At 32.1% G+C, this 20805-nt stretch overlaps 1 protein-coding gene across 1 annotated transcript in view; it reads left to right on the top strand.

The window, feature by feature from the left end:
- LOC115879605 (aspartate--tRNA ligase, mitochondrial) overlaps window positions 1-20805 on the top strand; it is an 89615-nt gene that overhangs the window by 56098 nt on the left and 12712 nt on the right. The window contains exon 5 of the mRNA XM_030896499.1: window positions 6221-6369. Coding sequence (XP_030752359.1) covers window positions 6221-6369 — 149 coding nt within the window. The remainder of the gene's footprint in view (window positions 1-6220; window positions 6370-20805) is intronic.

The raw sequence follows: 20805 nt of genomic DNA, 5'->3' as shown, positions 1-20805 counted from the left end.
AGAAAAGTTATTTATTATTATATCAGTAAAATAATCAGATTGTTGAAGAGCTGTGAAAAGATCTTTTTAGATTTTTCTATGATATTGTATTATTTGCAAATATAATTTTTCGAACATTGATACTTGCAAAATATATGTACATATAAATTTTGTGAATGCAAATAATAATACATCACTATTAGTATATATTGAATGTTTTTTGTTAAATTAGATCGATTTTCAAACCCCAAAATTTAAAATATATTTTACATTTTACCCATTATGTACCTATTCATTATTTGTATATTGTAAAACATTTGTTGCATTTGTATGGTTCATAGTTTATTTGCCAAAGTATTTATTACTATAAATAGGTATATATATTATATTTATTAACTGTATATTATGTATATTTCATGTAAACTATATCATTTTTCAAATACAAACCAGAAATACGAGGAATAATTATGTTTTCCATGTATTCTACAACATATTTATTAATCCGTATCTAATTAGCGTGACGTCATAAATCTCGCTCCGAGGCTGTTCTATTAGAGACGGCATTGGTCTGATATTTAGAAATGTCAAAAGCTGATGACATTTTACTTTTGACAATTATGCCATTTCGTGTTGATTTTTGCAAGAAGAGGAAGAACTGTCACTTGTTTTATTATTTTCCTTTTCTATTTCACGAAAGTAAAAAGAGTTACCTATCTGATTCGTTCAGGCACTCAATTTAAAGAATATCAGTAACTTTTTTGACTGAGGGATTTTATATTTGCCATGTTGGTAAAAAATAACGGTCAAAATTCAAAGTTATTCATTTTATAGACTATATCTATTATTAATACCTGCAATTTATTCATTAATTTATGTTGATCAATAACATTTTTAGTTTGTTAAATCACATTGTTATAACAAGTTTGTTAAATCAGTTGTTAAAAGCGTTGGAAATTTTTTATAGGATTCTTTAAATTTCGGATCCGCAAGAGATAAATAAAAATAATTGAGACATACGAGTCATCTGCAAACCTTATTTGTAAATGCATAACAATGTTATCTAATATTTCATAAAATAAAATTCGCAAAGATAATTGACTTAGCCGCTTTTATTAACATAATCGAATTGAAATAGCACAAATACTTTTCTGTAATATAATATGTTGTATCGTCTTCTTGCACCGAATAAAATAACGCGCTTTTTTATTCCGGATTATTTTATTTTTGTGGCGTGTTCTGAAATAGAACCGGTTATGTCATTTTTAATAATCTCGGACAAGCCCGAAAAATGTTTCCAATTCGATTTAAACGTTTTTTTGAATTTTCATATAAAAGTTTTAAATGCTACGTATAATGAATCATATGAAATATCCCCTTAACGAAATGTGATATATCTCCTTATGAAATATCCGGAATATCCCCTTAACATCTAAGCCTACCGAGCCTACCGAGCCTCCACGACTTCATGCGAAGGCGACCGGAGATTTCACCTAAGCCCCGCCTTAATATGATACAACCCCGACTTAGGTCGCGTCGCTACCGCACGATGAGTTTGGTTTGGTTTAGCCAGAGACAGAAGACTGCCGTACGTCGTGCATCGACTTTGATAGTAGGCGATGTAGAAATCACCGAACAAAGGCACTCCAACGGTCAAAATTATTTTGTTTTTTAACGCAACGGCACAGTCAGCGTACACCAGCGATATTGAATATGTTTGTTAATATCGTTAATATACAAGACCTCAAATATTAAAATAATATTGATTATTAAAACACACTTCCGTGTATTAACAGTATTTTTATGTATTGGCAACATTAATAGTAAATAATTTAATGTAATAAATCGCTTAAATTCTGCCAAAATCTTAGGTTAAGCGCCGCCTACCCTGACGAGCCGCCACTGTTAAAAGTTGATAATCATGATGTTAGAATTTAGAATAAGTGGGAGGGGGATTAATCTCTGCGACCTTAGAGATCTATTGTGTCCCCCTTTCTTGAGTTATAACTCATCATACAGTCCCAGGACTTCCTACGGAGACCCGTGTCCCTCACAGTCGAGGAGCTACGACCCAGGCCGGGTAGACGAAACGGTAGCTTGTGTCGCCTGTTGGGTTTAGAGGTAGGAGGTAGGCTCCCGACCCTTGGAGGAGGTGGTAGCTTGTATGCGACTTGCGGAGGATGGTCTCACGCAAGTGCCAACCACCTCTCCTGTAGTTCTCTTTGGGTTTGGCCCCTTGGAACTTTCATTGTTACTGTTCCCAGTGTCGCTAGGGGGTTTCCCCACAGCTTCACCGGTGATGTTTTTATTACTATTATTACCAGATCTCATAGTGTTCTGTCGGTCCACTTCTACAGAGCCCCGCATGTAGAAGTAAGGGGTAAAATACAATGCCCCAATGTTGAGGCTGTCCGTAGCCCCGCCCGGTATCGTTATATGTCTTGGTGCAATTCCCTGGCCACGACACTACAGTCAGGGACAAGACGATGAGTGAGATGCTTCTTAGACCAAGCCAAGTGCTAGGGGGGGTTCCCCCCGGCACCTGACCAGGAGCTTCCCCACCAACGACAAGGTCTTGCATCTCCTAGGGGAAGAATCATGATGTTACTACAGACGAACCAGTTAAGCACAGTATTTTATTACCGTCAACTATGAGATATGTTATAACGGGGCCGTCCAACTGGGAAAACCAACACAATGATTAGGTCATTTAGAACATCCCAATGATTTCCTTAGCGGTTATCGTTATCGATATTGTGTCGATAGTTATATATACGTACGTACAAATTTAAAACTAAACATTATTTTCATACAAAACATTGCCTAGAAACTGTCTCCTCCTCCCACACAAGGAAAAGCTATTAAGCAAAAGTTAATTAACAAGAGAAGGGAAATTAAAAAAAGTTAAATATCTATATTGAAACATGGACAAACAGTGCATGAAAATCTATTTCAACCAATAACAAAGCATCTACAACAAATTGAAAATATATTGGAACCTAGTGCAACCACGGGGCTAGTGCATCATCATCAACAACAACAGCAACAGACTCCATTTGCACGCGTAGATGTTAAACAGGAAAATGCGAAGAAGAGGAAGATTGGTAGACAAGAAAATGACGATTATTCCAGCGAAGTGTCTGATGATGATGATGACGAAGGAAAATCCATAGTCTCTGAACCAATTATTACTATATCTTCAACTCCCATACAAAATACCTCAAGAGGAGTAGTACCAGGAAATGCATCTATAAGTGTGCCACGCATACAGAAGAGAAAACTAAATTTTTCAGAGAGGGTGCAGCAGCAACCGTACATCTTGCGTAAATTAATTGTCAAGTGTGTGGAACAGGAAATGGACGAAGATGAGATTCGAAAGCAACAAAAATATGAAAAGGAATTAAATAAGACAATCAGTATCATTCTTTACCACTAAATATACAGATTGAGTTTTCTACGACGTTCTCCATGGGAATATCGGAAATTACTGGAGATAGAGAGTCGGTTAAATGGGGAAAGAATTGCAATTTTGTAGGGTCATAAATATGCGCCTTTTAGATTTTTGAAAAAAGTTCATGGCTTACTAGATGTTTCTTATAAACAAATTTCGGTTGTTTTAAAAGTTGTCCCTAATTCCATTATAATCTATTTCAGACAAAAAGTTTTCAGATAAAAGTTGTAGATAATCACATCCTTAATGAGATTGTGTTCTCCGTGTTTTTCTAAAGCCTCTCATTTTTGACATATGACACAAACATATGTTTTTTTTTAAATGGAAACCATAGTTGGCCATGACTTAAAAAGACATAAAAAGCAACATTTTTTATGCTTCTCAGCGATATAATCTATGTTTTTTCAATCGTTCAATCGTCGTTGCCCTCAGAAATGTCAAAACTGTCACATGCAAACTTTGTAAATTAAAATAAACAAAAATTGTAAATATGTATTGTAATTTTTAAAATCATTAAAAGTGTGTAGGTTTATTGGTTCAACTTTTCTTGGCCATACATTTTCGAGAATACGTTGACCGGTGGTTACTTACGCTTTTTAGAGAACGATTTTCAAGACATGTTAGAAAAGTTAAATTTAGAGACTCGCGCATCAATAGAGTGATTTTGATTAAGACACCCCTCCCCCATAATGAAAGAAATGCTAAAAATTATTTATATCATAATTATGCAAACTCAGGGATAGGAAGAATTGCATGGGCCTCCTCGATCACCTGGCCTATCCATTTTAGATTTGTTTTATGCGGTATGGTTAATAAGGTTTACAAAAGAACTTATAAATTAAGAGAGGCGCTCGAAGAGGCGGTACGGGAAAATATTAATAAAGTCAACCAGTCGTTCTGTGAGAAAAGCTAGTAGGTAATTCAGTTTTAAAAAGATGCATTTATGTACTCAAAATAATGGCAGATTAAGTTTTAGTTTGTGTAATGGAAATTGTAAAGAACCGTTTAATAAAATATTCTGTCTTTTTATAAGTTATAAATCATAAGAGAATAAGAATAACATGCCAACTAAGTGAAATTAGTCAAGAAAGATATTAATTGGCTATAACTCAGTAATTTTTCGAAATAAACATATAGCTTATAAACGCTGAAAAGCTTAAAAAAATGCGGTTTTTATGAAGTCATGGCCAACTATGGTTTCCATTTAAAAAAACATATGTTTGTGTCATGTCAAAAATGACAGGCTTTAGAAAGAAAAGGAGTACACAATCTCATTAAGGATGTGATTATCTACAACTTTTATCTGAACACTTTTTGTCTAAAATAGATTATAATGGAATTAGGTACAATTTTTAAAATAGCCGAAATTTGTTTTTTTTTCGCAATATCTAGTAAGCCATGAACTTTTTCAAAAATCTGAAAGACGCATATTTTTGACCCCACAAAACTGCAATTCTTTCCCCATTTAACCGACTCTCTATCTCCAGTAGTTTCCGAGATACCCATAGAGAACATCGTAGAAAACTCTAGAACCCTGTATAAAAAATTTGTAAACGATCGTTGTAACCAGTGACAAATCTGGCAGAGAATTTCAAGTTAATAATATGATACATTGAAAAGTTTTCAATTGGCAGTAAAAGAATCGATTTTGATGACCCTGATTTTTATCGCATTTGGTTATCGCAGGGAACGAAATTGTTTTCATCATTGAAGAACCACGAGAAGCGGATATTATTGAATAAAATGTTTGCTAGCGAAGCAAAAAGACAAATTGTTAATGAAATTCATAAACCAACAAAAGTTAACTTTAAGCGTAGAAAAGTTATTATAAAATCTATTAGATTTAATGCAAGCTGATTTAGTAGACATAAAGGAATACAGAAAAAGAAAAAGTAGCTGAAAATCTTGAAAATGTTTTCAAAATCTGTACTGATTCAGGCGGTTAATTTACTGGTAAAGAAGTGCAAAAGTTAATGCAGAAATATAAAGTTTTCCACTATGTGGTATATAGTGAAAAAAGGCTTCGATCGTTGAACGAGTTAATAGAACGTTAAAAGGCATGATGTGGAAAGTGTTCAATATGAAGGAGATCTACAAATGATTAAATGTTTTGAAAAACATTGTGGGCACTTATAACAATAAAAAACATAGAACAATTGGAATGAAACCAGCAGAAGTAACGGAAAAACATGAAAAACAGCTATCAGTTCTATTAAAATTATGTTTAAACCAAAATATCAAGTGGGTGAGTGCCCATGATTTTAGTTTTATTGATGTTCAGCTTAAGGCCCAAAGCCTTATATGCCCAGGTATATGTGTTCAGCAGTTCTTGTAATTGCTGTAACGTTTTTGCAATTAGAGCACAGTCATCAGAGTATTGAAGTTCTGTGATGAATTTTGTACATGTTTTTGCCCTGAGTTTTTTTATGTTGAACAGACCGCCGCGCGCCGTCGTGTCTGTATCTAATGTCCGTTCCTCTTTCCTGTCCACTATAATGGAGAGTGCTGCCATGAATATGTTGAATAGGAGAGGCGCTAAGACACATCCCTGCCTAACTCCTGTATTGGTTAGAAGGGGATTGCTCAGTGATCCGTGATGGTGACACTCTTGACTTGTTATTGTTAAGGAGGTTTTTACACACTGTAAGAAATTTGTTGGGTACTCTGTTTACTGAGTCGACTTCTTAGCTATAAAACTAACACGGGAGCCAATATTTGGACTAACTACTAAATCTGAAATATTAAAATTAATTTATTTGCTCTTGTAATAGATGGAACTAATTGAAATTTTAGGGTGCCCAGGAATTTATTGTACCAACGAGGTTTTTAGGTAAATTTTATTCATTAACTCAAAGTCCCCAACAATTCAAACAAATGTTAATGGCAGGTGCATTAGACAGATATTTTCAAATTGCTAAATGTTATCGAGACGAGGGTTCTAGGTAGGTATACACAAAATAAAGCTAATTAAGGTTAATATATGATATTATCTTCGGGCAGGATCATACGTCAGATATTAGTGTAAATCTTATCTTTCGCAGTAGCCTTAAGAACTTTAATAATTTGCCGTTCAAGGCGATGTCGTTAATACTCTCCTACTTGCGCTTGCCCTTATAGATGAATCAAGTCAGCATACGTTTTGGTTAAATATTTTTATAAATTTTTGAAACTTAGACAACGGAGCGACTAATTAACACAGTTAACTTCAGCAAACATTAATCTTTACCAAATCATAGAATAGATAATTATAAATAAAAATTAACATCAACATGTGAAATTTACATAAAAAGAAAACTTAAAAACTCGTTGAGTTTGCGGCCTTGGAACGATGGCATTCATTTAGGTCGGTGCGGTGGTTAGACGTTTATGGAGAACCGATGATTTTTCTGAAACTTTGAATTTTTACATAAGACACCTGTTCCATATATCTAAAATATTTTCAGCGTTACATGTTGCCACATATTTTGAAAAGTGGTAGCATGTTTGTTATTTCAAATGGAACACCCGGTATGTTATTACATTTTTGGAAATTATTCATCATATCTCATAAGTTTTCTTTTATATGTACAGGGTGTCCCATTTTGACTGAAATCATACGGTATCTCCGTTATTCGTGAAGATAGTAGGGTGCGGTTTGCACAAACATGTGCCACTTTTTTGTCAAACGAAAGATCCTGTAAACAAAATTTTCATATTCCTCTTCGTTTCTGAGCTACAGGGTCTTACGAACTGCGTCTCTGAAAATTTTGCCATTTGGGACACCCCCTGTATCTCTGTTATTGTTAAAGGTATCGAGAAAGTGAAAACTGTTTATTGTAGAACTTTTTACGTAGAATGTAACACAGTGGCGTAGTCTGTTATTCTACAAAAAGAATATTTTTAGATACTGTATGATTTCAACCAAAATGGGACACCCTGTACTAAGGTACCTACAATAGTTTTCGAGACAAAAAGCAAAACGTGTAAAATTGACATATACAGGATCTTAAATAAGTGTTGCTGAAATCACGAATTGAATATTTTTAAAATTCAAATGCAAGAACTGTTGAAAACAAGAAGTATTCAACCCCAAATTCCTCCTGTAACGGGATGATTTGTATATTTATCATAAATATTATATTACGTTTATATTACTGAATATGATGAATGCGCTGGGCAAGTACACTCCAGGACAAGCAGGATTTACGAAGGTGAAGGAACCCGTAAACAAATGTTAAATGTCTGTCAGATTATCGAAAAAGTCTGAGAATTTAACAATCCGCTCGCTCTATTTTTCTTTCATAGACTATCGAAAAAGTTTTGACAAAGTGGAATGGTCAAAACTATGGATAGTTCTTAGACAAAGGGGCCTCTTCATTTGATTTCATTAATCCAGTCTCTCAGTATAAATACCAAAAGTAGAATTACCATCAGAAGACTTTCAGCCCACCTGTGGTGTTATGCAGGGGTGCATACTGTCTCCTCAATTATTCAACATACAGGGTGAGTCTCAAATAAGTGCAACTATTTTTAGGGGTTGTAAATTTCGTCCCCAGAAATACGTCTATGAAGTTTTTTGCGCGAAAAAAAAATTGAAAATTGGGAATTTTCGAAAAAATTTTGAATTTTTTTTTAATTCTAAGTTAAGAAACATAATATCTTGATAATATGGTAGCATAAGTAGTAGATTAAATTTACAAGAAAGAAAACTCAAAAAAGATCCAGTGGTTCTCAAAATTTAACCAAAAAATCATTTGTTTTTTAATTTTCAGACTAAAATAATTCGGTTGTTTTGGAGTTATTTGAAAAACGGTAAAGGCAAAATATGTTCCTTTTATCGAGCCTTGAAAATATTTGCACTTATTTAACTCTGTATATATACTGAATAAATCATGCGAAGGGCATTGGAGCATTGACAAGAGGGAGCAATAATTAATAGGCATAAAATCACCAACCTCAAATTCGCAGAGGATCAAATTGCTTTTTTTTAACAACAAATATCTCTGGAACAAAAGGTGTGAATCTCAAAAACGATACCGTTTTTGTAAAGTACACATTCAGGGCTACAACATATTACGAAATAAGCAAAATCAATTTTCCAAAATTTTTCGAAAAAATTCCTCGGCACCTCCCTGTCGATTTTGTCAAAAACCGAAATCTCTCAGATCGCAACTAAAATATGCTCACAGATAGTTCATTTTATGTAGAATTGACTGTCGAAAACCGTTTTCCGATATCTCTAACAGATTTCGAGTTATTTGAGAAAATAATCATATCAAATATCTCTGGTATATAATGTAACCAAACCAAAATTTTTCGAATTGCTTTGATTTTTTATAATATTTTACTTATAATTCATATAGGGTTGAATTTAAAATAAGAAAGATTTGACCATCACCGGTTTTCTATAAACGCTTAACCTACCATCTACCATCGCCGTAAATCACCCTGTAGAATGAAAAATTTTGAACAAAAATCGATTTTGGATATGAAAATTATTTATCAAAACATAAAGGTAGATAAAAATTATGTTCATTTATGTCATAAAATACAGTGTTTCATTTGAAATAATGAACAGAAATACAACATTTAGATTTTACTCATTACTGAATTTACTCCGCAATATATTGTCTTATATTTCTGATAAGCTTTAAATGTACAAAAAAAATATTTTAAAAATCACTCAATATCTATTATCAGTTTTTTATAAACTTTAGTGTTTGGCGTATTATACAGGGTTAAGTCAAGGGTTGTTTTTTACCCTAATTTTAAAACACCCTGTGCAATAATTTCGTGAATAACTTTTCCTAAAACATTATTTTCCTATCAGAAACCTGTCTCCTAAGCATTTTGTTTTTTGACTCATATCAACACATGCCTTGGTTAATTTTTTAGAGCGAAATGAACTTGCCACCAACAATTTGCAATTTTTTCAACTATCATTACTTTATGATGTTATTTTTTAATATCACGACGTGACTATATCATAATATCATTTGGTGACTATTGTCGTAATGTCATATCAATGTTACGAGTAATACGCGAAATTAGTTAATTCGCGAATTATCCGGTTGAAACGCGAATTAAGCAACACAATCGGTTAAGCCCACGGCCACACAGACAGCGTTTTTTGCGTGTCAAGCGCTTTTTGCGATCTTACCGTTTGAAGCGTTTTTTGCGATTTGCAGATCAGCAATTAGTAACGTCGCAAGCTCATGGATTCCCGGCCCGTTCAACAATCAATCCTATGAGAAAGAGATAGGCGAGATCGGCGCGGTTAGCGTTGAAGAGACGAAGATAAAAGATATGCTGGGATTGAATCGTGGACGGGCCGGGGCATATATTCGGCGACAAACACAAACTACTGCTAGTGCCAGTGGAGTGTGTAAAAATAATAATTATTATTTGCCATTTATTCTACGAATTTTAGTTTATTTGTGTATAGATTTTTTATGTTTTAGTTTTGTGGTTACCTACTTGTTATAATTATAATATAATAAATAATTATAATTATATAATAGACTAATATAACTAGTTGCTAGCGCAATTTTAGGACATTATTTATGAGTTTTTTTGAAGTGAAACTTATTTACGCGCGCTGGGAGTAAAAATTCAAGGCCGTGACATACGAGCTAGCGAGACGGCCCTAACACGAACTAGTGGTAACGAAAAGTGATAACGGCTTATAAAGACGTAGTGACGCGACGTGTATTTGTGCGCAGTCCACGTATTTATCCAAAATATTGATATTTTAATACAAATTTTACGCGAATAAAACTTAGACGTAAAAAATAATTTTTTACGCGTATAAAACTATTTGTTACTGGCCGAAAACTACTTTTTAGGCGTATAAAACTATTTGTTACGTGTAAAAATATAATTGTTACACGTAAAAAGCTATTTTTTTACGCGTCAAAAACTTATTGTTTCTGTTAAAAAACCTTTCTTACGCAAAAAAAATATTTTATACGTGTAAAAAAATTGTTTCTGGTAAAAAAACTTTTTTACTAAAAAATATATTTTTACGTGTAAAAAACTATGTTATACTTAAACTATTTTTTACGTGTCAAAAACTATTTGTCTCTCTTAAAAGACCTTTTTTACGCAAAAAAAACACTTTTTACGCATAAAAACTATTTTTTACGCGTAAGAAAATATTCTTTTAATTTATTACTTTTTCAACATTTCAAACTACACTTTTTCAATCATTTCCATCAAATTTTTGAATTTAATAGAATCTTCCTAAACAGTAGATGTTCTCTGTAAAAATATTTTTAGATAATACCCTAAAATGAAAAAAATGCATAATATTTAATTCATTTTTATTGTATTATTAAATATACCGTCCGCCTATGACCCTATGATGGGGTCTCATCTTAGAAATTGCTAAAGACGCTACAGAAAACAAACTGATTTGTTTTCATTTGCGTTTTTTGCGAGACACGCCGAATGCTACACGGTTTTGATGGGGCCACTCTATATAACCCTGTTATTTTGTTTTAGTTGTAACACACGCAAAAAAATGCTTTCTGTGTGGCCGTGGACTTGCTTAAAGAAACAAATATATTTTAAAAATATTCGCAGATTATCCGGTTAGAACGCGAATTATACATTATGATTGGTTATATCTACTAACATTTGGCTATTTCGCGAATTAGCCAGATAATATGTTAAACAAGCATTAATATCACATTCAACTAACAAATTTTTGTCGGTCTTCAGTGTAGCAATTTTTTTGTCTTAAAAATAAAACAAAAATCAGGCAGATGTATACCTACTTCAATCACATACTGCTTATTAAAACAATAGGCTTGAATTACATAACATATTTTTTAGAGGCTGTGTTTTTTGCCTGCTTAACACATTCAATGATGTCCTTATATTCTTATAATCATCACAGCTTAAATAACTGATTTTATCACTTTTTGTAAATGCGATTTTAAAAAAGACTTCATTCATTGAAACGCATCTTGTTTATGCTGGGACCCCATTAGCCAACACGACACGCCACTCCACGTCACTCCATGCCACTCCACGTCATGAAGATCTGTGCGTATGTTTTTCCATTTTATTACATGTAATGCGTACGCACTAGGCAACACGTCAACGGTGTCAAAGACGGCTGTGAAATGTCAATCGATAATAATTTTCGCGAGGTCAAACCATAGACGTAATTTACTTGACCCGTACTGTTCTGTAATTTTCAATGGCGGTTACTGCCAGTTGGCCTTAAGAAGATTGTAATTTATTTTTATATTAATTAAAAATGATTTTTAAATGGTGTAGTTTGAAGTTCAAGAAAAAATTATTTTTACGAAATAGATTCGTGCGTCTTAAAACATTGTATCCTTTTTTAATCTTCCTGTACTAAGTGTTAGTTTTTGCCAAGTTTTATGTCAATTTTTAGTAAGTAACGTCGACGAAATTATCATCGATTGTCATTTTCCAGCCGTCTTTAACACCGTTTTTTTTCGATTATGTAGGTATATTGCTGCCCTTGTTGACAAAAGATACAGTATTAAACACAATAAACGTTTTATATGGTTGGTCTTGGGTAATTCACATTTTAACCTGTTTGCGGTGAATAATATGTGAAACTAACACATATTCGGGTTTTATCCATTGCATTTAAATAATTCGCGATTTAACCGGATAATTCGCGAGTTAACTAATTTCGCGTATTACCCGTAACACCTACACTGATATTGAGATGAGATATGATATGAGAACTCTATATTAAAATTTAAAAACGGCTAAAAAGTAACGATACAGGCTTGGTTTTAATAAATATTAGTAACACTAACAGAACTAAGGATATTAAAAAAAGGCTGTACTTAAACTGCCGTTAAACGGTAGCTTACTAAAATGCCGTTAGTAGGTATGACGTCGTTGATGTGACGCACTTGACGGCTTTATGAAATATAGGAATTATATAAGGACTAACCAAAGCTATCCACCCCACCAAATAACCAACTTAACCAACGCAACTAACCTTGACACTGATAAAAAAAATTGAAAACAAATATAAATTAGTAAAAACCAACCAACCCCACCAAATAACCAACTAACCAATGAATTAACACCCTCCAAATAACCACGCTAACAAACCCGCCAAATAACTAAACCAATCCAACCAAAAAGAGTGAAACAATTGCAATAAGATCACGCTATAAGCAAAAAAAAGTATAAAAAAGTGTTGGTCAGCGTGAGATTTGAACCCCGGACCATTCGCTCACGAACCGATAGCCTCAGCCACGGAGCCACAGTTGCTCTTGCAATATGCTTATGGCTAGGCATTACTTTCGGCCGACATGAACGACGTCACAATATCTATTAACGGCATTTTAGTAGGCTGCCGTTTAACGGCTGTTTAAGTACATCCTTAAAAAAATAACTGTAATAACTAAGTGTACAAACAAAAAATTTTTAAAAGATACTCTAATACTTTGTATTGCCTCCCCCGGCTACTATAGCTCTCTGTAGACGTCGCGTCGGCTCATATTGCTAATGAGGCTGCAAATATATTGTGTTATGTTTTCCAATTCATCTTCAAGAACCAAGCGAATATTCATAATTTTAGCCATTTCCACAAGATCAATGACTTTTGCACAATCTTCGACACTAAGAACCTTATTCAATCGTACACAATAATAATCACCAAAGCCACCTCGTTATTATAAAGAATAACATCAAACAGTTACGATAATTGAAAAAATTGCAAAATGTTTGTGACAAGTTCATTTTGTTCCTAAAAATTAACCAAGGCATGTGTTAACATGAGTCAAAAAATAAAATATTTAGGAGACATGATTCTGACCGAAAAGTAATGTTTTAAGAAAATTAGCTCACGAAATTATCGCACAGGATGTTTTAAAGATAGAGTAAAAAACAGCTCTTCGGTCTTCGGTTAACCCTGTATAATAAGTCAAATACTAAAGTGTAAAATAAATTGAGTTTACGAATAAAAGTTGATATTTTTATATACAGTTTTCTAAAAAAATAAGGAAATAGGGCTAAAAATAAAAAAGAAACATTTTAAACTTAATGAAAAAAAATTCCGTTGCGTTTTTTTGCATCTGAGTGTATACAGGGTTGTTCACCACATACGATACGGAGTATTGTAGCTAAACGATTAGATTTTTATAAACTTTAAGTTTTGGGTTCGTTGAAGGACTATTAGAGCTACAATTTTGAAATAATTTTAGAAGATGCAGAGTGTCCCAAATAAGTAAAAAATGCTATAGTTGTAATTTTTTAAATGGAACACCCTGTATATTATTCTATTTTTAGATTCTACGATTGAAATAAAGGTAAATTTTATTAAGGTTTATCACACTTAAACCTTACCGTTTTTGAAATATTTTCAATTTTGTGAAATTGCAGTAAAAATTGCTTCTTCAGTGGTATCAAAGTTTTAATACTAAATATTATGACGATAATCAAAGATGTTGCAATAATAAAATGATAGCCCAGAGTGTCTTATTTAAATAATTACTTTCAGCAACGGTACACTTGTTTAATTAATAGAACGCCCTGTATATTGAAAATCAGATGCATAATTTAATTGTCTATCAAATTGTATTATACCACTTTTTACCTATCCCTTCAAGTTTTCGTAGATAATGCATTTTCTTATAATTTAGATCTCATTTATCAATATACCCATGGAATATTGACATTTTAGATTGTTTTTAAAGCAACAAATGTACAAAATGTACAGGCTAGTAATATTATTGTTTTTAACAAAATAATAATATTGCTAGCCCATTTGTATGCAAAAAGAAAACTATTTAAATCTTCATAAAAAAGTATACCATTAATTAAATATACCACCATTATTTCCACCCAAATATTAATTAATTATATACTTAATTATGTTCGTGAATAAATTATTCAAAATAAATGTGGATTTGAATCAGAAATCAATATAATAATAAGTTATAAAATGAATGTCTTTGTTGTTACAAATAAGCATTTGTCAAAAAATGAAATATCATTTTTAAGGTGTGTGTACTTTTTACCACACTGTCTAATACACATAAAAAATTCAGTTTTTTAGTTTTTGGAGCAATTATTATTAATCAACGCAAACAGTCAATTAATGTAGTTTGAATACTGAAATCATTTTAATTAGTCCTTTTTAACAAATATTTAAACAGTTTTATTTATTTTTTAATGAAATAAACAAAGTATATCGAGAATATTAGTATCTGTACTCTTTAAAAATTTGGTACACCTTTAAAAATAATCTAAAATGTCAGTCTTCCATGGATATATTGATAAATGAATTTAAAATTACAAGAAAATGCATTTTCTACGGAAACTTGAAGCTATAGGAAAAAATGGTATAAAACAATTTGATAGACAATTAAATTGTGCATCTGATTCTCATAATTTTATGAGAATTTTTTTAAGACAACCTGTATATTTATACAGGGTGTTTCATTTAAATTAAACAAGTTATTGCCGTTTAAAGCTAGTAATTATTTAAAATAAAATTTTAGACACTCTGTATAAGGTAGTATAATTTTTATCATTGCAACACAATAACTGATCAATAAATAAACTTCAGTAAATATTTAATATTAAAAACTTTGATACCCTTGGAGAAATGAAGCCTTAAAATTTTGACTGCAATTTCACAAAATTGAAAATATTTCAAGGGCGGTAAGGTTTAAGTGTAATAAACCTTTATCAAATTTACCTTTATTTTAGTCGTAGAAACTAAAAATGTAATATTATACAGGATGTTCCATTTAAAAAAATACAACTTTGATATTTTTTATTTATTTGGGACACTCTGTATCATGTAAAATATTTTTAAATTGTAGCTCTAATAGTCCTTCAACGAACCCAAAACTTACAATTTGTAAAAATCTAATCGTTTAGCTACAATACTCCGTGTCGTATGTGGTGAACAACCCTGTATAGGGCGTAAATATATCAAAAAATAAAATAGTTGGAAAAGTGTAATTTGGCATAAATGTTATGTATACAGGGTCTGGGTCCAGGATTCTTGGGTCCAAAAAAAGGTATTTATTATAAGGGTTAAATATGTTTAAAATATTTGGTTTTTGAGATATTTAAAGATATTTAAATTTGCATGCTAAATAGAATAGATTATTAACACCCTGTACATTACTTTTCAGAATTAGTTTTTGTGCTGAGTTTAAAAGTAGAGAAATAAACTTTACAGAAAAATGTTATTCCTTCCTTAAAGGTATACAGGGGTATCAAAAATTGCTGGTCTATTTTAATATTTTTTTTACAAAAAAACTTCGTTATTTCAAATGCAACACTATGTATTTTTTTAAATAAGTCGAAGCAGAGTTAAATGCTCTTTCAAACTATATTAGGGTTTCCTATACCTATCTGGCCCAGATTTTGAAAAAAAGGCGATTTTTTAATCAAATTGTAATCAAGATGGCTAGTGCCGCCATGGCAAGTTTCTAGTGACAGTTAGTAGTTATTTTCAAAATCGAAATTAGTTCATGGACTTATTTAAATTTGTATCAGTTTACTTTTATTTAATATACCTACAATAGTTTAATAAATAATATTTATTAAATATGTGTTTATTATTCTATCAAGAAAAACGAAGAAGCAGTTCTTTGAATTATTTTACGATAACTTGTAGAGATATATGGATTTTTTTTATAAAAGAGCCAATTACGGAAAATTCATTTTCTTCACTTCCAATGACAGATTTCTGCCTAATAGTTTTTTTATAAACCACCAGCCAGCTCTGCGAAATAGGACAAGTAGTTTTTCAAAGAAATGCTTATCAGGAAGATTCCTATTTGGATATCTTTAAGCATAAGCCCTTGAGACCAAGAAGCAATTTTCCTCACAAAATAATATCACTAGTAACATATCTATTCGTTCCTCCAGCAGATACTGCTTTATTTTTCTTGATAAAATAATGAATACTTACTTATTAAACTATTGTAGGCTATTGTAAACTAATTTAAGTAAACTGTTATAAATTATAAATAATAATGTCCATAAACTAATGTCGACTTTGAAAATAGTTACTAACTGTCACTAGAAAATTGCCATGGTGACACCAGCCATCTTGATTGCAATTTTATTTAAAAATCGCTTTTTATTCAAAATCTGAGCTAGATAGGTATAGGAAACCCTACTATAGTTTGAAAGAGCATTTCAATCTGCTTCAATTTATTTAAAAAAATACAGGGTGTTGCATTTGAATTAACGAAGTTTTTCTATAAAATATATCCTTAAAATAGATCAGTAACTTTTGATAGCCCTGTATAAATTTAAGGAACCAATCAATTTTTCGGCAGTTTATTTCACCTTTTAAACCTCAGCATAAGAATTAATTCTGAAAAGCAATGTACAGGGTGTTAATAGTCTGTTCTATTGTAGCATGCAAATTTAAATATCTCAAAAACTAAAGATTTTAAACATATTTAACCATTATAATAATTGCCTTTTTTGAGCCCAAGAATCCAAAAATGAAATAAAATACCGGGTGTTCCATAAGAAAAAATATAACTTTGGTATGGATCTTAGTTCTGAAACACCCTGTATATTTCAAACTAATTTTAAATTGTGCACATTGTCTCCCCACATATACCCATAAAATATTTTGTTTCTACATCTTTCCGTTTCCGTATAATCAACCGAGGCGAATGAGGTGCGCCACCCTGTATAATGTATGGAGAACTAGAACCTCCATACTTCAGTCAAAGAGCGAGTCACCCCCTAGGTGCCCCTCCCCTAGGTCATCACCCTTTTAGTGATCCTTCAAATGAAGCCTCTCATTGAGTCCTATCCATCTGCAGAAGAATATTTTGTTTCATTTAATATAGACGATATTGTCTCCTTTTCTTGATTTATTACTCATCATACAGTCTCAGGGTTTTGATAAAAACCAATATAGGGGATAACAAAAATCATAACCCAAATTAAAAAATCTTAATTTATTTTTTACTATGTCAGAACGGAATTTGAAAATAGATTATACTTTTGTGTAGTATAAAACGGAATGCGTTTTAAACATATAATCAAATAACGTAACATTTTAATAAATTAAATTTGTTTTACTTGAATTATAATTTTTGTAGTACCCTGTATTAAATAAAAAAATCTTGTTCAGATGGATACTACTCAATGAGAGTTTTCATTTAAAGTATGACTAAAAGGGCGATGTCATTTGAAAATTTAAACTTGGGATGGGGAGTGGGTGACTTACTCCTTGACTAAAAGTATGGTGATTCTAGTTCTCTCAACTTGTATAATATTTGAGCCAAGTTACAATTTTCCAAGTATTTTATTTTTGAGATATTAGCATTGAAAATGTTTAAATTTACACCCCCTCTTGTGTTTTGGCGCAAGATATTCATAGTATTCTTTGTCGTTTTTGGAAGAATCAATGCATGACAGTCCCCCCAATAAAAGGATAGACCCAGATAAAGATGAGCAAAACTGCGATTCTCCAATCGCAATTGAAACTGGGATTGCGATTTTAATATTTTTCAAACCAAATTATTCTTAAAAAACGCTCTTTCTAAAAAAATATGCCAATGAGCCACCCTCGTTCCATTTGAAAAAATTGAGATATGATTAAAAATACGATTTGGGCATCTTTTTAACTGGCCAGGACAAGACGCGAAAAACAATGGGCTCTTTCACTATATTTTGGAATTAGCATAATTGAATAAAGCAATTAATTCTACAATTTTCTGCTATCTCACTTTCGAAAAATTTGAAGTCGTTCTTAAGAAAATAAATAAAAACAAAAAAGCCCAGAATAAAAATCCGCACTTTATTTTTAATACGTCACACCTGGCATGTTCAAAAGCGGCAACACGGCCGGGCCACCATGCTGACCCACCACCACCTCCACACAAAGCCATTCAACCTTTTCCAATATGGCGGAGATAGAAGTGCTTTATTTGGCGCGTATTTTAAAACCTGTTTTATTTCCAAATAGACATTTTTCACACAAATGTCGGGTTAGATTACGTAATATTTCACTAATTTTTTAATATACAGGGAGTCTAAAGCTCTCCACATAAGTATGGAATTTTTTGTATTATTACTTTTATGAAAACATCAGTTGTTAAAGGTCTGCTTTCTCAGAAAATAGATAGGTAGTGTTAAAATATTCAAACTTGAGGTAGCATATATAGGGTGTTCAAAATCATCGGAAAAAGAAATATATGACAGAAAATAGCAATATAAACTAAATATTCAATTGCAAACACTTACCTACCATACTTTAGAATTTACTGCACGTTTGATAAATATATTATACTATTGTGGACAGTAGAGGAAGTTACTTGTCTTGGTAAATAAAAGCCTTGGTAAATGCTCTTTGAATTACAAACTACACTGGCTTGAGTCAAAAAATATGGAATATTTTTCTTATGTTTTGCAGCATTACACAAATGGGAATAAATTTAACCTATAATAGGTGAGGATAACTAAAAAATATAATATGTGTTTCAAGATTTTATATAGAAAAAAGACTAAATACCCTTTTGGGGGTTCGTAAGTAAAACTTAACGCTTAGCTTAGTTTTCTTTACTCTTTCTCTTTACATAGGGCATTGTCTTTGTGGTAAAGACGTCATTCCTTTTTTGTGCATAGTTCTTCAATAAAATATTGGATATTCTGAACAAGATGGATTTAATAATAAATTCTGAAGTATGTGAGGGGCAATTGTGACCTAAAAAACTTACATCCAGGCCATTTATATTTTCAAATGTCTATGTTGTCAATATCTTTCTGTGATCTTTTGATGTAAAAAGCTTGATTATTCTTCCAATATTTTACTTAAAGTGAGGTAAGTGTAAGTAGCCATAACTACATCCTCACTAGGGTAACAGAGGCTTTGGCCTTTGGCCCTTTTTTTGAGCTTATTTATTACCTCCGAGAACTACTAGTAGGAGTGAAATTATCTCTTTTAATAGCTGTCAACCATTTTTACGAAGCTCGTCATTTTGGGGAATATAAAAGCAGAAACCTTGGGACCCCTTCTATAATTCTCGTGACAATTTGGAACAGAGCATGTAAAAAGTATGCTACAATAAAATGTTAATACCTACCCTTTAATACCTATCTTTTGATTATTGTAAGTAACCATTATAAAGTACTATGCAGACTGGCGGTGAAGGCTTTTTACTCATTTAAAATACTTCTAGTTCTCTTGATAAATACTTCTAGTTCTTACCTTAAAATAATTAATAATAGAATGTCTGGTTTGGATTTTTATTACACTGTTATTTTTGAGGCTTATTTATGAACAGAGGCTTAGCTTAAACACTAAGAACTAAACAAACGTGTTGCAGAAGCACAACAAACTAGAGATAATTAATTATTTCTGGTATGCAATCGGAACGAGAAACCACTACCGGCTTTTCAGGTTAAAGGTAGAAACCACTACCGGCTTTTCAGGTTAAAGGTAAACAATTTAATAATGCGCTGCCTTCGCCGCCATATTTGCCTTCCCATATCATGTTGATTAGCCTTGAGTTGAGGTGGTGCTGGTCAAATCAAATCGCAATGTTGCCAGTTGTTGGCTGGCGCACGAGCACGGTTCTGCAGTGTGATTCGGCGTATTTTTCATACGTCACCAATTGGCGCTTTAAAATTATTTCAAATTAAAGCAATTTTGAGGGCCTATAAAAAAATATTCAATGTCATGGAACGATTTTTTTTGGATAAATATACTTAAAATAGTCTTCTATTTCAGATTTTGTCCTTGAATTGGATATTTTATTTTTTGTGAAAGAGCCCATTGACGATCGAATCTATTTTTCCAAGGCATCTTGATTAAAATTAGTGTTTTTAACATAGCTATGACATTCTAGATTGAAACTTAGAATATGATTTAAATACAAAGCCAAATTGTCAAAAGTCGCCGTATGATATGCCATTCTATTCAGAGTGACGCATTTTCTATCGAATAAACAAAAAAAATACCGAGGGTGTCATTTAAAAATCAAAAGTTGTAGTCATTTCTGGTGAAACAGGAAGTGACTAAAAACAACTGAATACCGTCAATCGTCAATCAATCCTAATTTATATCATATACTAACATACCAAATCTCGTTTTTTTTTTATCAGAAAAAATGAAAAAGTTATAGGGAAACGCTTGAGAAAACTTGAGAAACACACATTATGATCGTAGCCCTAAAAAATAATGCCTTCTCTATAAATAAATAATATCAGAGAAAATTCAATCGCAGTTTACTATAAAATGCTTCAATAGACCACAAAATTACATTTGCAATAATATCTCAAAACGCAACACCTAAAAATTCAAACTCGCAGATAGAAATCACGGTCCCAGTTTACAAAATCACAATCGTAGCAAAATCGCAAATCGCAGCTACAGGGGTGGACTAAGCCTGTCGGGGACCCGGGGC

The sequence above is a fragment of the Sitophilus oryzae genome, unplaced genomic scaffold (assembly GCF_002938485.1).
Source record: "Sitophilus oryzae breed Bouriz unplaced genomic scaffold, Soryzae_2.0 scaffold_1582_pilon_pilon, whole genome shotgun sequence".
NCBI classification, from domain to species: Eukaryota; Metazoa; Arthropoda; class Insecta; order Coleoptera; family Curculionidae; genus Sitophilus; species Sitophilus oryzae.
This window is presented reverse-complemented; position numbering and strand designations above follow the sequence as displayed.